A 17450-nucleotide genomic window follows, 5' to 3' on the forward strand; every position below is an offset into this window, starting at 1 on the left:
GGGGGGAATATATGCAGTATACAGTTTAAGTAAAAGTACACAGTGTTCGTTACAATCAGAAGATCGGAGTAGAGCGACTAGACAGTCAACCCAGCGGTTTGTCAGGAGTTCAGCAGGTGGACTGCTTGCCGAAAGAAGCCTTTGAGGCTTCTATTGGTTCTGGTGGGAATGGCCTTGTATCTTTTTCCTGATGACAGCAGGTTTAGCTCGCCATAGCTCGGGTGAGGCGGATCATTGACTATCCTGGTCGCCCGTTTTTTGGGCTCTGGACCGGTACAGGTTGTAGACAGGCATGAAGTCAACTCATATGATCTACTCAGCAGACCTTACCACTCTTTGGAGCCTGCGTTTGTCTCTCTCACTGGCGGAGCTATACCAGACGATAATCGAGGAGCACAGAACAAATTCTACAATTGCGGAGTAGAAGAGGAGCAGGAGATTCTGTGGGATGTTTAACTTCTTAAGTTGCCTTAGGAAGAATACAGCTAAATAAGCAAGAAAAACAATGACTGCCTTTCTGCTTGCAAGGTAATATGTCTGGGAAGACCACAGATGTTTTATTCCATGTAAAAACACAAATACAGCAGAATTTTGGATAATGTCATATATTAAAGAAGATATTTTGTGCCATAGCGAACCAACCCCTAGCTGTGGACATTTACACAATAGAACACACAAGTAACTCAGCTGACCGGAAATACTGTCTTCTAACCAGAGATGGATTTCCACTTTGTGGGGCACTAGGCAAGTTGCTGGTCGGGGGAGGGGGACATGGAGACATACACACTGCGAGCACAGGACCCTGACCCTCCGACAGCACACAGTATAAAGCAGCTGAGCCGTTATCAGCCGCCTTACCTGCATCATCTGCAGCGCAAACACCGACCCCTCCTCCTCTGGGAACTGCACTGCTCTTCCCACACAGGGTCTCACCCCTTCCTGCCGGAACGGATTCCCCTTCTCCTCCACCAGTAAGAGGCCACACGTGTCCCCGATGCCCTGCCCTGAGCGATGCGGGACCGCCTGGTGGCTCCTGCATCCGTTTCCTGTTTAATGCTGCTACTTGTTGCTGAGTCCTGGGCAAGCCCCATCATAGTATATGGAGAGGGGGTACAGAGTATGCTATATATGGTGGGAGCAGTATATGGATGAGGTGGGTGGCCTGTATATAAGGGGCACTATATGGAGGGGTAGGGGCTAGCAGTGTGTATATAGGGGCAGTATATAGTGGGGGGGCATAATATGGAAGAGGATGGGGGTGCAGTGTATATAGGGGCAGTATATGGTGTGAGATACAGTGTACATGGGGGGGGGGGGGGGGGTCCACTCCCCGAACAGAGCTCCCTCAGGCAATCTCCAGTGTATGCCGGTGGCAGCACAGGGATGAAAAGCAGCATTAGATATATATATATATATATAGATATATATATATATATATATAGATATATATATATATATATATATATATATATATATATATATATATGTAATTCTATATTGAAAAAATCTGCGTCTCTCTCTCTCCCTATCAGCCCCTACCCCCTCTCTCTCCCCAGTCCCCATCTGTCCTAAACCTCCCGCCTTCTTTCTTTCTCCCCAGTCCCTATCTGCCACTACCCCACTCTCCACCCTCTCAGTCCCTATCTGCCCCTATCCCCACTCTCTCCCCAGCCCACTCTCTCCATATGCAGCAAGTGTGAAACAGCCAGGTCAATATTGTTAATATTAGTAGCAGCACGTTAGGAGGCTGTGACATATCCCTGCAGTATCACTTTCACCCGTGACAGCCGCCAGAGCACATAACAGGGTGAGGAACAGTGTTAGTCTTTTATTTATACAGGATAATATATTTTTAATTATAGGCAGCAAGTAGTAATTAGATAGTAAACTCATGTATGTTTTGTTGCTTCTGAACCCAGCATTTTTCAACCGATGTGCCACGACACACTAGTGTGCCATGATAGGTTCTCAAGTGTAGTGCCAGAGCCAGAGATGACGGAGCCAGAAATGTCAACACCAGTGTACAGCCACCGCTGCAAGTTCAACTATTCATTTTGGGCAGCACCAGTCTCTTCCTGGTAGCCCTGAAGTATGCAGATGCGGTGGCGTGACATCATAGGCCACAAATGCCGCGTCTCCAAACTACTGATCATTGTCAAGCAGAACTTTTTACAATGGAGATAGACATTTGATAGGGTGAATCAATATGTCTGAGAATTCAACATATTAGAGTACCTCGTGATAATTGGTTACTAGTGGATTGATAAACAGTCTTCATGTGAACTGTAGATGGAACTTTCACTTTAAATGGTATTTAGCAAATAATGAGACTGACAGCTCTGACATATATAAATATGAAAGTGAATTTACTTGTTTAAAAAAAAAAAAGAAAGAAACATGACTTACTGTATGATAAGTATTTACTTTCACTTTACTCTGCACTGATAATATAGTTTGGTTTTATCATTGTTTTACCAATTTAAAATGAATAGACAACAGAACAGTGCCACCAAGAGGCCAAAACATATATTTTGTTCAATATCATACTTCCTCCTTTTACTAAATACATATACTCAGTTAAAAACCATTAATACATTTGTGCATTTGAAATATAGGAATTATCAATATTTCAAACTCAACAAAGACCATTTGTAACCAGCTTTATAATATTCCATCAATATGATCTGCATTTTTCAAAGCCACAGCCAGTGATGCTTCGCCAGACTCAAGTGATAAAAGAGCTGTACAAGGAAGTATATAACCCTTTCCTCGGAGAGCATTACTTGCATTCAAAGCAAAAATGTTGCTTTGAGGGACAATGATCAATTATAGGGGACATTGTTGTTACAAAAGCCATAATTAAACAGAAGAATAGAACAATAATATTGTATTTTAAAATATTGTGTGAAATGTAATTAAAAAATACATACTTCCCTTACAGTGCCTGACAGGCAGCCTTTTTAGCGGACCACAAAAGAGAATTTATGACTATAAACCTAACACTGCATCAAACATAAACACAAAGATAATGTATAACAATAATAAAAGTAGTGAGTGCAATTATGAGCTCCGTCTCACAATTACATATCTGTAAACTGCCAAATATAGAAACATACAAAGAACATTATGCTCCCATTCAATGTAATTCAATGATATAATTAAGTTTTTTTTTCCCATTGGAGAGCATTGGTGAGTGAAGACACACAGTCACACAATATGATATTCTTATCACTTTGTTGTCATAGACCAGGCTTCATTGTGTTGGGCTGTTGAGGTGCCAGATATGGATCAGCAACTGAGGAGAAAGAGAAGCAACATTTGTTACAAGTGTCCTTCATTACAGGATATTCATGAAATCATTTTAGCAGCTCACCTAGTTCTACTTGCAGCGGCTTTTATACATGTGTTTTTTAGATAGGTGCTGTAATGTCATGTCATTTCTCCTTAATAAAAAGAAAGCTGTTGCTCCTATTATTTACACAAGCTACAGGCCGGTATAACCTAAGATGCAACATTTTATCAGAAACACACTCATCTTTGGTATCTCTTAAACAAAATTGAACCATATAAAAATACACACGCTGGGGGTATTGTCCCAGCTGCCATTGCCTTTGGACACTACGGAATTATACAGATGCGTCCATAGTATTTGCAGCCGAATGGTTTGTCTTGGACAGACAGCAATGTTGATTAATCTAAATGCTCTTTGCTACTTGGTTTTCTGAAGCCAGGGAAGTGCTAGGTTGTGCGAATAAAATGCACATTCGGTACAAAACTGTTTGCTAGGATTCATGCCGCTGCTTAGTTGCATTTTCTGTGGTGCGTCAGTGAGGACACATCTGTATCTAATAATGTTTTTGTAAAACATACATAACTTGCCAACTTTCTGGGGAAATCTGAAAATGGGAAAGTGTATGGCCATTGCCGCCACTAAGATTTAGAATGTATGTAGGAACATAAACAATCGATTCTATCTATCTTTCTTACCATTTTGATTGTACACAGGTGGTGTCGGATTATACATGGGGTATTGGGCTGCTGGACCGCTTTGTGGGTACATTGGAACAGGTTCATATCCTGGTTGAGGTGAAGCAAATTGAGGATCCATTGGATACGGTGGTTGTGTGGCATATGGAGGTTGTGGGGGGTATGGAGACTGCATAGGGTATGGAGACTGCATAGGGTATGGAGGCTGCATAGGGTACTGAGGTTGTGTGTGGTATGGAGGCTGAGTAGGATATGCAGTTTGCTGGGGAACTCCTGACATCTGGATTTCTTGAACTGGAAAACAAAATACCCATCAGACATTTGTGGTCATACATACGGTATTTATTATGCTTGCATATGTCATCATCAACTTCTATTAAAATATGTAAGTTTTTGGGAAAGGTGGAAAAGCCACATTCCCTAAGTTCCATCTCCTAAGAGCAAGTACTTTATTGTATGTCCCAATTTGGATCTAGTACTAGTGCAAGTTGTTTCTGAACATCCACCAATAAACACTGTCCCCAGCATGTGATCGCAAGTAGTCGCAGCTTTGCTAATTTAGTAAACTGCAACTGAAGCTGAATAGGGTAAAGGTGGCTAGTCTGTCAAAATGTCTAAAGGGGAGTACACACGGAGAGATCCGTGTTTAAAATCTAAGCAATCTGACTAGATTGCTTAGATTTTAAGCACGGATCTGTTGTGTGTATGCCCCCCAGTGATAGCGATGCGCGTCGCTATCGCCGGTGCTAGATTGAGCCTGCATGCAGGCTCAATCTAGCGGGTCACTCACTTCACCGCTGTGTAAAGTGAGCGGCCCCCGTCCGTCCCACCCCCCTCGCTCAGCACATCGCTCTGTTCTGAGTGGGGGGGGGGGGGAGATGTGTGCTGAGCGGTCTGTGTTAAGATCGCTCAGCACACATCTCTCCCGTCAGTACTGCCCTTAAGTTCACATGATTTACTGTCCATATATATACAGAAAGATAAAGTGTAAATACATGAGTATGAAACAGGATTACCTCCTAACTCCAGAGTATTTGTGTTGGATGCATGCAGTAAGTTCTGGAGACAATTCCAAGATAAGACATATAGGTTGATTTTCCCATATCCAAAATGCTTTGGACCAGAAGTATTTTAGATTTTGGAGTTTTCCGTATTTGGAATATTGCATACCATAATGATATATGTTGGGGATGGGACCCAAGTCTAAACAAAGAATTCATTTATTTTTCATGTACACCTTATACACACAGCTTGAAGGTAATGTTATGCAAAGTTTTTGTTTTTTCTAACGTCAATAGTTGTTGTTGTTTTTTTAAAGCAATTTGTTGGACAACTGCACAATACAGAAATATAAGGATACAGATCATAGCAAGACAATAAACATATAGTGGGTAATGTGAAGGTAACACCAATAATACAGTTAAAACAGAAGATCATGGGCATAAAGATCAGTCAGTCAATAAGGATCTCAGGGCCTATAAGTGGAAGGACAAGGGAGATATTATGAAAGCCAATAGGGGGGGTAATAACCCAGAAAGGGGGGTTAAAAAAGGTGGAGAACCTAAAGCAAGACATTCCAGATTATACCAGGAGGTGAGTACTATAGCCTGCCTGAGAGAATCTTTTACAGATTCGGGTAACATTCGAACATATGGAAGCCAGATATCTAAAAAAATTATATTCTCTTTTCCTTGTCCATCGCCACGTCAATAGTTTTTATTGAAAGTATATTCAAGTAGTGGGGTACAGAAAAAAGAAGCGGGGTAAGAAAGGTGAACAAAGTATAGGGAAGGGGGGGATTTACACAATAATATCGTTAAAAATATACAAAGTTAACAAGCATAAAGACAATGGCAAAGCATAAAGATCGCAATACCTTAAAGAAAAATCGTTCAATATTGCAAACACTACAAAAATGGAATACATAGGGAGGACACTAAGGTGGAGTCATTAAGGTGAGTTCAAGAGGAGGTAGGTTCATTCAGACTAAACCGTAGGAGATAGGACCTAAAGGGTTATGGTATCAAATCTGCCCATTCTCCATCTGTAACATAATCATGCCAAGGCATCCATTTTATAATAGGTGAGGAGACCGAGGAAGATTATGGTATCTGGTCAGTTTCCATAGTGAAATGAAAGTGGATCTTATGAAATGCTATTAATACTGGTGGGGGAGCGGCTTGCTTCCATGCTTGGGCCACAGTGGCTCTTGCAGCAATACACATATGTCCTAATAAGTACCTATGATTAATTGGGGCTTCAACCGGAAAGATGTGTAACAGCACTAGTGAAGGAGCTGGGCGAAGGGACAGTTTTAGGACTTTATTAATAAAGTCAAATACGCCATCCCAAAAGTCATGTAACAAAGAACAGGACCAAAACACATGGAGCAGATGGCCTATTTCCCCGCAATTCTGCCAACAATATTTAGAACAAGAGGGCCAAAATTTATGTAGTCTATCTGGAGTCAAACATAATCTGTTCAGCAGTTTAACGTGCATTTCTGTATGGTTCAAGTATCTGGACATACGGAAAGACATACGGTACAAATTCTCCCATTGTGTGTCAGACAGAGGGATGTCCAAATCCCTCTCCCACCGGGAGACGGAACTAATTGTATGAGTGTATTGTACCAAAAGGAAATATCTTTAGTGGACTAATGATATGCAGGACAAAACCGACTGATCTACAGGGTTAAGAGAGAGTTGAGCCTTAGGCAGGTCGCTATACCAGTGTCAAATTTGGAGGAAATTGTATATTTCAGTATGTGGAAGTGAGAAGTGAGCTTGCAATTGAAGGAATGCAAGCAAGCTACCCCCTTCAAGTATATCCCCTAGGGTCCAAATCTGACAGGAACACCAAGAGGAGAGATTTAAGTTGGGTATGAGTTTAGAGACCGCAAATAAAGAGGGGGACACAAATGGGGGGATATATCCTGGAAGTCTAGAAATTAAGCTAACCCAGACACGTAAAGAAGAGGCTGTGGATGGGAGGAGAGATAAATTGGATGGCCAAGGTTTTTAGGTGTCAATAAAAGATCTTCCAAATGGTAGCCCAAACACCCCGCCCTTTCAATAGGTACCCAAGTGGATGTGGACAGAGACTGTCCCCAATGTTTCAACTGGGCAAGAAGACAGGCTTCATGATAAATGGCTAAATCTGGAAGCAAAAGACCTCCACGGTGTCTGGGTAAAATCAATCTAAGGCGAGCTAACTTAGGAGGGTGGGACTTCCATATATATTTTGTGAGTATAAGCCTGGATTTATCTAAATACTGTATTGGAAAGGAGTATGGTATAGTTCAAAATAAGTACATAAGTTTGGGCAGTAGGGACATTTTGAAGGCTGCCAATCTACGCATCCAAGATATTTCTTATGAAAGCCAAGACGACATGAAAAACTGGAGAGATTCAAGGGGGGGGGGGGGGGGGGGAGGGTGTAAGTTCACGTCAAACACAAAAGAGGTGGAAGGAGGGATATGTATTCCTCAATAGAGGAGAGAGGCGGACCTCCAATTATATTGGTATTGAGAGCTTAAGGCGAAAACTAAAGGTTCAGGCAAATTAATAGGAAGGGCATCGGTCTTTATTGTGTTCAGATTGTAATAAGAGGCAGCACTGAAACTGGTTAGTTTGGCATGAAGATGAGGGAGGGAAGAAATGGGGTGTGAAACGAAGAGGAGGACATTGTCAGCAAAGAGACAGTTTGTGAGAGGTCCGACCGCAGGTTAACCAAGGAAATCTTCCATCAGATCTGATTATAGCTGCCAAGGGTTCTATTACTAAAACAAAATTCCGGGGGAAAAGAGGACACCCCTGACACGTGCAGTTAGAGATAGGAAACGTATCCGACAGGAAGCCATTACTAAACACCCTTGCAGTAGGAGCACCGTATAATGCTAGTATGGAGGCTAGGATTTGGTCGGAAAAAAACAAATTTAGTCAATACAGCGCGCATGTATAGCCAGCTTAACCTATCGAATGCTTTCTCAGCATCTAGAAAGAGCAGGAGAAATCCATCTCCCTCAGAGAGAGTCAATTAAATTAAAAACTCTGTGGGTGTTGACTGAAGCCTGCCTGCCGGGCACGAACCCAACCTGATCTGGGTGTATCAAAGAGGGTAGGTAAACTTTGAGGTGAGTTGCTATCAGCTTAGCATAAAGCTTGACATCCCCATTCAATAAAGCAATCGGGCGGTAAATTTGACAGTAAGCTGGATCCTTCCCGGGTTCAGGGATTGCGACTATCTGGGCCTCTAAGATTTCAGTAGTAAGTGAACTCACATGAGTAACCTCATTGAATAGGGATGTCATCGTGGAAGAGAGAGTACAGCTAATGGAAACGTAAAAGTCACTAATAAAACCATCTGGGCCGGGGGCCTTGTTTTTGGGAAGTGACTTAATCACAACCTCTACTTCAAGGGAGGACCAAGGAGCATTCAACGCATCTAAGTGGGAGGAAGACAGAACAGGCAGGTTAAGCGAAGATAGAAAAGATTAAACAAGTTCAGGAGTAGGTTGAGGAATTGGTTAGCAATGTCAAGATGGTTTGCTAATTTGGAGCCTGTTGGGGAGATGACACATATAATCCTATTACAGGCTTGTTGAGCGCGTAGTTTGCTGGCTAACATCTTCTATTACCCACTAAGTAGAATTTTTGTCACAATCTGTAAAGAGCAGCTTGGGTGTTAACAACTAAAAGTTTTTGCAATTGACTACGGACCTCAGACAATTCTTTATGCAGGGCTCTGGTGGGATGGCACTTGTTTGTATCTTCCAGATCTTTAAGCCTAACTTCTAAATTGGTTTGGAGTTGGATAGCCTGTTTTTTGAGTGTGGCTCCAGCTTGAATAGCGGATCCTCGGACTACCGCTTTAAAAGCGCACCAGAAATTCAAAATGGAGGTGTCAGAATTTGTGGCCGCATTAAGACAGAGAGTCTTCAGAGTGAGAGGATCACTAGAGTTGGGATCCACTCCCGGGACCGATAATAAACGTGTCGTGTCACTCTGGCCAGGACTACTGGTAGTAGAGGAAGTAAGTACTCCATGTACCGAGGGTGAGGTACAAGGCAATTAATGACTGGGAAAAGATACGGGAGGAGGTAGAACTCCTTTGGACTTTTTAGGCGGCATGATAACAAGGAAATGGAGCAAAAACGTTCAGGTAAACACGATGCTGACGTAGAGTCTGGGAGCTTGAATAGATGAAGTAATGTTGGTTCAGAGGTGAAGATATATGCTAAACATGTAGACTCCATTGTATATTCACATCCCCGGTGAATCATGTGATATTGGAAGGCACAATTACAATTAGAGCTGAGTAAAAAAAATACAATACGGCTACAGAGGGTCTTCAAAGCAAATTATCACAGGGCCACCAGTTATCCTCCAGATGGCAAAGTAAATAGCAGTGTGCAGCAAGCAGTAGGTATATTGCATACACTGCAGAGGTATGACACCAGGCAGTACAGTGGCATTATCTGTTTTATGGGACACAAACTAATATAAATGGGACAGAAGGAGAATACAGCAGCCAAGGGCTCCCTCATGTTAGTGATGAGGGTGAGCCCTACTGCAAGGCTTAATTAGGGGTGGTGCAAATAAGTAGCGCCTAGCGCCTGGCCATGGGGGCTGAGTCCGGGACCTACCGCAGCTCACCCAGGCTTAGGAGTGGGGGACCGCCCAGAGAGCAGCCACTCCACACATTCCAGGCAGCAGGGATGCAGGAGGGAAAGGCCGTGGCAGTAAAAGGCTCAGGGTGCACCTGTCTCCTCACACTTAAGGCACAGAGGCTCAGTACGCCACCTCCCAGCAGCAAGAGTCCCGGCGGCCAGACAAGTGGGTGATCGTCTCCCGGCACTGTGTAGGCAGCTTCTGAATCTCGGTGAATGGGAGGGGTGCGAAATTGAGGCCCCTGCCTCACGCTGGGAACAGGCCACAACCCGCAAAGCCAGACCAGCTGACTCCCAGATCCGCGGCGTGTTCCCAACAGCTCAGGAGACACTCGGGAACTGCAAACAGACACCTCTGCTCTACCACACAGCCAAGCCACGCCTCTCTTTGCAATGTTTTATAAGGGATCGAAGCTGGGATCCTGACAGCCGGAATCCTGGCAGCAAGCACAGCATGTCCCCTCGCGGGCTTGCTGTGCTTTCCACGCACCGGGCCCGGTGGCGACCTTTGGACACCACACTATTATATTCCCCACCACCCAAGGGTGAATACCGAGCTTGTGTCGGTATTCCGACTGCCTGCATTTCTTTGGGATACCAACAACCAGGATGTTAACCACATCCCATTTTTTAAACATCAGAAAGCAAAGTATCATTACCTCAGTTAAGCTAAAATAATTCTATATTTTGGAATATTGTGCATTTTGGAATTTTGGATATGGGTGACTCAACCTGTACTATAATTGATGAGAGCTAGCAATACTGGATTGCCACTGCTACATTGGTAGCGTATCATGGGGGTCATTCCGATTCGTTCGCATGCTGCTGTTTGTCGCAGCGGTGCGAACGGGTCGGTCCTGCGCATGTGCGCCAGCCGCAATGCGCACGCACATCGTTGCCCGGTGACGACTGTCGCTGGGCAACTATAAGAATGCCGAAGAAAGCGATCGCTGCCGTGATCGCAAGTAGAGTGACAGGCGGAAGGCGTTCCGGGGCGTCAACTGACCGTTTTCTGGGAGTGGAGCAGCGAACGCAGGCGTGTCCAGGCATTTGGATGGTGGATGTCTGACGTCAATTCCGGGACCTTCATCGCTGGATCCATCGCACAGGGTAAGTAACTGCAGGGCTGGTCTTGTTTTACACAAAACTTTAGCACAGCAGAGCTGCACAAGTGATCGCAGCCCTGCTATGCTGAAATACACTCCCCAATAGGCGGCGTCTAGTTGATCGCACGAGCAGCAAAAACTTTCTACGTGTGACCAACTCAGAATGACCCCCCATATCTCACATGCATCTGGCCTATACTGTGATGTTTGGGAGCAGCTGATTCATCTAAAAAGCTTTAGAAACCCAAGAAATAAATAATCTGAGGGTAAAGATGTATACACCCCAAACCTTCCAGAAGTAACAAAGGCCCATTAAAATAAAATGTTAAATATTTGTATACAATATATTATTTTGAAACACATCATAGATACCATGAAGAACATCTCACACAACAAAAGTACAAAATATACAATTAATGTAAATGATCTATGTGGATAGAGCACAATGTTTAAATAATAATAATAAGAATTTACTTACCGATAATTCTATTTCTCGTAGTCCGTAGTGGATGCTGGGAACTCCGTAAGGACCATGGGGAATAGCGGCTCCGCAGGAGACTGGGCACAAATAGAAAGCTTTAGGACTACCTGGTGTGCACTGGCTCCTCCCCCTATGACCCTCCTCCAAGCCTCAGTTAGGATACTGTGCCCGGAAGAGCTGACACAATAAGGAAGGATTTTTGAATCCCGGGTAAGACTCATACCAGCCACACCAATCACACCGTACAAATTGTGATATGAAACCCAGTTAACAGCATGATAACAGAGGAGCCTCTGAATAGATGGCTCACAACAAGAACCCGATTAGTTAACAATAACTATGTACAAGTATTGCAGACAATCCGCACTTGGGATGGGCGCCCAGCATCCACTACGGACTACGAGAAATAGAATTATCGGTAAGTAAATTCTTATTTTCTCTGACGTCCTAGTGGATGCTGGGAACTCCGTAAGGACCATGGGGATTATACCAAAGCTCCCAAACGGGCGGGAGAGTGCGGATGACTCTGCAGCACCGAATGAGAAAACTCAAGGTCCTCCTCAGCCAGAGTGTCAAATTTGTAAAATTTTACAAAAGTATTTGACCCTGACCAAGTAGCAGCTCGGCAAAGTTGTAAAGCCGAGACCCCTCGGGCAGCCGCCCAAGATGAACCCACCTTCCTTGTGGAGTGGGCTTTTACAGATTTTGGCTGTGGCAGGCCTGCCACAGAATGCGCAAGCTGAATTGTACTACAAATCCAGCGAGCAATAGTCTGCTTAGAAGCAGGAGCACCCAGCTTGTTGGGTGCGTACAGGATAAACAGCGAGTCAGATTTTCTGACTCCAGCCGTCCTGGAAACATATATTTTCAGGGCCCTGACAACGTCCAGCAACTTGGAGTCCTCCAAGTCTTTCGTAGCCGCAGGCACCACAATAGGCTGGTTCAGGTGAAATGCTGAAACCACCTTAGGGAGAAACTGAGGACGAGTCCTCAATTCCGCCCTGTCCGAATGGAAAATCAGATAAGGGCTTTTACAGGATAAAGCCGCCAATTCCGACACGCGCCTGGCCGAAGCCAGGGCCAACAGCATGACCACTTTCCACGTGAGATATTTTAAATCCACCGACTCAAACTACATTGAGATCCCAAGGTGCCACTGGAGGCACAAAAGGAGGCTGTATATGCAGCACTCCCTTGACAAACGTCTGAACTTCAGGAACTGAAGCCAGTTCTTTCTGGAAGAAAATCGACAGGGCCGAAATCTGAACCTTAATGGATCCCAATTTGAGGCCCATAGACACTCCTGTTTGCAGGAAATGCAGGAATCGACCAAGTTGAAATTCCTCCGTTGGGGCCTTCCTGGCCTCACACCACGCAACATATTTTCGCCAAATGCGGTGATAATGCTTTGCGGTTACATCCTTTCTGGCTTTTATCAAAGTAGGGATGACTTCCTCTGGAATGCCTTTTTCCTTCAGGAGCCGGCGTTCAACCGCCATGCCGTCAAACGCAGCCGCGGTAAGTCTTGGAACAGACAGGGTCCCTGCTGGAGCAGGTCCCTTCTTAGAGGTAGAGGCCACGGGTCCTCTGTGAGCATCTCTTGAAGTTCCGGGTACCAAGTCCTTCTTGGCCAATCCGGAGCCACGAGAATAGTTCTTACTCCTCTCCGTTTTATAATTCTCAGTACCTTGGGTATGAGAGGCAGAGGAGGGAACACATAAACCGACTGGTACACCCACGGCGTTACCAGAGCGTCCACAGCTATCGCCTGAGGGTCCCTTGACCTGGCGCAATAACTTTTTAGTTTTTTGTTGAGGCGGGACGCCATCATGTCCACCTTTGGTTTTTACCAACGGCTTATAAGCATGTGGAAGACTTCCGGGTGAAGTCCCCACTCTCCCGGGTGGAGGTCGTGTCTGCTGAGGAAGTCTGCTTCCCAGTTGTTCACTCCCGGAATAAACACTGCTGACAGTGCTATCACATGATTTTCCGCCCATCGGAGAATCCTTGCAGCTTCTGCCATCGCCCTCCTGCTTCTTGTGCCGCCCTGCCTGTTTACGTGGGCGACCGCCGTGATGTTGTCCGACTGGATCAACACCGGCTGGTCCTGAAGCAGAGGTCTCGCTTGGCTTAGGGCATTGTAAATGGCCCTTAGCTCCAGGATATTTATGTGAAGTGAGGTCTCCAGGTTTGACCACAATCCCTGGAAATTTCTTCCCTGTGTGACTGCTCCCCAGCCTCGCAGGCTGGCATCCGTCGTCACCAGGACCCAGTCCTGAATGCCGAATCTGCGGCCCTCTAACAGATGAGCACTCTGCAACCACCACAGGAGAGACACCCTTGTCCTTGGTGACAGGGTTATCCGCTGATGCATCTGAAGATGCGATCCGGACCATTTGTCCAGCAGGTCCCACTGGAAAGTTCTTGCGTGGAATCTGCCGAATGGAATTGCTTCGTAAGAAGCCACCATTTTTCCCAGGACCCTTGTGCATTGAAGCACCGATACTTGACCTGGTTTTAGGAGGTTTCTGACTAGATCGGATAACTCCCTGGCTTTCTCCTCCGGGAGAAATACATTTTTCTGGACTGTGTCCAGAATCATCCCTAGGAACAGAAGACGTGTCGTCGGGATCAGCTGCGATTTTGGAATATTGAGAATCCAACCGTGCTGTCGTAACACTTCTTGAGATAGTGCTACCCGACTACCAACTGTTCCCTGGATCTCGCCCTTATCAGGAGATCGTCCAAGTACGGGATAATTAAAACTCCCTTCCTTCGAAGGAGTATCATCATTTCGGCCATTACCTTGGTAAAGACCCGCGGTGCCGTGGACAATCCAAACGGCAGCGTTTGGAACTGATAGTGACAGTTCTGTACCACAAACCTGAGGTACCCTTGGTGAGAAGGGTAAATTGGGACATGCAGGTAAGCATCCTTGATGTCCAGTGACACCATATAATCCCCTTCCTCCAGGCTCGAGATAACCGCTCTGAGTGACTCCATCTTGAATTTGAACTTCTTTATGTAAGTGTTCAATGACTTTAGATTTAAAATGGGTCTCACCGAGCCGTCCGGCTTCGGTACCACAAACATTGTGGAATAATACCCCTTTCCTTCTTGCAGGAGGGGTACCTTGGTTATCACCTGCTGGGAATACAGCTTGTGAATAGCTTCTAATACCGCCTCCCTGTCGGAGGGAGTTGTCGGTAAGGCAGACTTTAGGAAACGGCGAGGGGGAGACGTCTCGAATTCCAATTTGTACCCCTGAGATACTACCTGAAGGATCCAGGGATCTACTTGTGAGCGAGCCCACTGTGCGCTGAAATTCTTGAGACGGGCCCCCACCATACCTGAGTCCACCTGTAGAGCCCCAGCGTCATGCTGAGGACTTGGCGGAAGCGGGGGAGGACTTCTGTTCCTGGGAACTGGCTGTTTGCTGCAGCCTTTTTCCTCTCCCTTTGCCACGGGGCAGAAAAGAGGAGCCTTTTGCCCGCTTGCCCTTATGGGGCCGAAAGGACTGCGCATGATAATACGATGTCTTCTTTTGCTGAGAGGCGACCTGGGGTAAAAACGTGGATTTCCCAGCAGTTGCCGTGGAAACCAGGTCCGACAGACCTACCCCAAATAACTCCTCCCCTTTATAAGGCAATACTTCCATATGCCTTTTAGAATCGGCATCACCTGACCACTGCCGAGTCCATAACCCTCTCCTGGCGGAAATGGACATAGCACTTATTCTTGATGCCAGCCGGCAAATATCCCTCTGTGCATCACGCATGTATAAAAATGCATCTTTTAAATGCTCTACAGTCAGTAATATACTGTCCCTATCCAGGGTATCAATATTTTCTGTCAGGGAGTCTGACCAAGCCACCCCAGCACTGCACATCCAGGCTGAGGAGATCGCTGGTCGCAGTATAACACCAGTGTGTGTGTATATACACTTTAGTATAGTCTCCTGCTTTCTGTCAGCAGGTTCCTTAAGGGTGGCCGTATCCGGAGACGGAAGTGCCACCTGTTTGGACAAGCGTGTGAGTGCTTTATCCACCCTAGGGGGTGTTTCCCAACGTGCCCTATCCTCTGGCGGGAAAGGGTACACTGCCAATAACCTCTTAGGAATTATCAGTTTTTTATCGGGGGAAACCCACGCTTCATCACACACTTCATTTAATTCCTCAGATGCAGGAAAAACTACAGGTAGTTTTTTCTCACAAAACATAATACCCTTTTTAGTGGTACCTGTGGTATTATCAGAAATGTGTAAAACATTTTTCATTGCCTCAATCATGTAACGTGTGGCCCTACTGGAAGTTACATTTGTCTCCTCGTCGTCGACACTGGAGTCAGTATCCGTGTCGACGTCTGTATCTGCCATCTGAGGTAGCGGGCGTTTTAGAGCCCCTGATGGCCTTTGAGACGCCTGGACAGGCACAAGCTGAGAAGCCGGCTGTCCCATGTCATCAAACTTCTTATGTAAAGAGTTAACACTTTCACGTAATTCCTTCCATAAGCCCATCCACTCAGGTGTCGACTCCCTAGGGGGTGACATCTCCACTACAGGCAATTGCTCCGCCTCCACATCATTTTCCTCTTCATACATGTCGACACAGCCGTACCGACACACAGCACACACACCGGGAATGCTCTGAAAGAGGACAGGACCCCACTAGCCCTTTGGGGAGACAGAGGGAGAGTATGCCAGCACACACCAGAGCGCTATATATACACAGGGATATCACTATATAGAGTGTTTTCCCTTATAGCTGCTGTTATATGTAATACTGCGCCTAAATAGTGCCCCCCCTCTCTTTTTTACCCTTTTCTGTAGTGCAGGACTGCAGGGGAGAGTCAGGGAGACGTCCTTCCAGCGGAGCTGTGAGGGAAAATGGCGCCAGTGTGCTGAGAGATATAGCTCCGCCCCCTTTTCGGCGGACTTTTCTCCCGCTTTTTTGTAAAATCTGGCAGGGGTTAATGTACATCCATATAGCCCTGGGGGTTATATGTGATGTATTTTTGCCAGCCAAGGTGTTAATATTGCTGCTCAGGGCGCCCCTTTCCCCTCAGCGCCCTGCACCCATCAGTGACCGCAGTGTGAGGTGTGCATGAGGAGCAATGGCGCACAGCTGCAGTGCTGTGCGCTACCTTGATGAAGACTGATGTCTTCTGCCGCCGATTTTCCGGACCTCTTCTTGCTTCTGGCTCTGTAAGGGGGCCGGCGGCGCGGCTCTGGGACCGGACTCCGAGGCTGGGCCTGTGTTCGATCCCTCTGGAGCTAATGGTGTCCAGTAGCCTAAGAAGCCCAAGCTGGCTGCAAGCAGGCAGGTTCGCTTCTTCTCCCCTTAGTCCCTCGATGCAGTGAGCCTGTTGCCAGCAGGTCTCACTGAAAATAAAAAACCTAAAACTAACTTTCTTCTAAGAAGCTCAGGAGAGCCCCCTAGATTGCACCCAGCTTGGTCGGGCACAAAAATCTAACTGAGGCTTGGAGGAGGGTCATAGGGGGAGGAGCCAGTGCACACCAGGTAGTCCTAAAGCTTTCTATTTGTGCCCAGTCTCCTGCGGAGCCGCTATTCCCCATGGTCCTTACGGAGTTCCCAGCATCCACTAGGACGTCAGAGAAAATAATAATAATAATAGTAACAACAATAAAGTAATTATCCTTTTTCTACAACTTAAATATTTGTAAACACTTAGACCATATGCTTAAACTCAATAAAAAAAAATATGCTAAAGCAAGTTATGAATACAAGCAATATACTTGTAAATACCAAAATGTTTTATTTATCAAACCTGGAGATATTTACATTTACACAAGCGCCATCTTTTTATAGAAAGTGTAATAGTAGTTCATTTGGCCTGTATTCTTATTAAAGATGGATTTTGATAACAAAACTTAAGATGCCAGGACAGTTTGATGAGAATACTCAGCGTGGCTGCTATACTTACCTGTGTATGGTGTTCCTCGCTGGTGGCGCCGCTGGTACAAATAGCAGCAAGAGCACATGAAGCAGCAAATCAGGGTAACAATCACCACGAAGAATAGAAGTACTGCAAAGCCAATGCCAACAATAGTCTTTGGGCTGTAGAAGAAAAAAAAGTTTAGTGTAAAACTACAAAAATCAGGTTTTACCAATGGTGAAAAGGAAAATGATTCGAAAAATAATCTAATGACAACTTTGGAATTGGGGAAAATAATACTTGTAACAAA

General features: G+C 45.4%; 1 protein-coding gene across 1 annotated transcript in view; it reads right to left on the bottom strand.

Moving 5' to 3' along the window:
• Positions 1-2345: 2345 nt before the first annotated feature.
• SHISA4 (shisa family member 4) overlaps positions 2346-17450 on the bottom strand; it is a 168283-nt gene continuing 153178 nt past the window's right edge. Inside the window, exons 3-5 of the mRNA XM_063954811.1 lie at positions 17189-17322; positions 3988-4281; positions 2346-3295 (exon numbers count right to left, since the gene is read on the bottom strand). Of these exons, the coding sequence (XP_063810881.1) occupies positions 3240-3295; positions 3988-4281; positions 17189-17322 (484 nt within the window). The 3' untranslated portion in view covers positions 2346-3239. The remainder of the gene's footprint in view (positions 3296-3987; positions 4282-17188; positions 17323-17450) is intronic.

Source organism: Pseudophryne corroboree, chromosome 2, assembly GCF_028390025.1.
Source record: "Pseudophryne corroboree isolate aPseCor3 chromosome 2, aPseCor3.hap2, whole genome shotgun sequence".
Classification (NCBI taxonomy): domain Eukaryota; kingdom Metazoa; phylum Chordata; class Amphibia; order Anura; family Myobatrachidae; genus Pseudophryne; species Pseudophryne corroboree.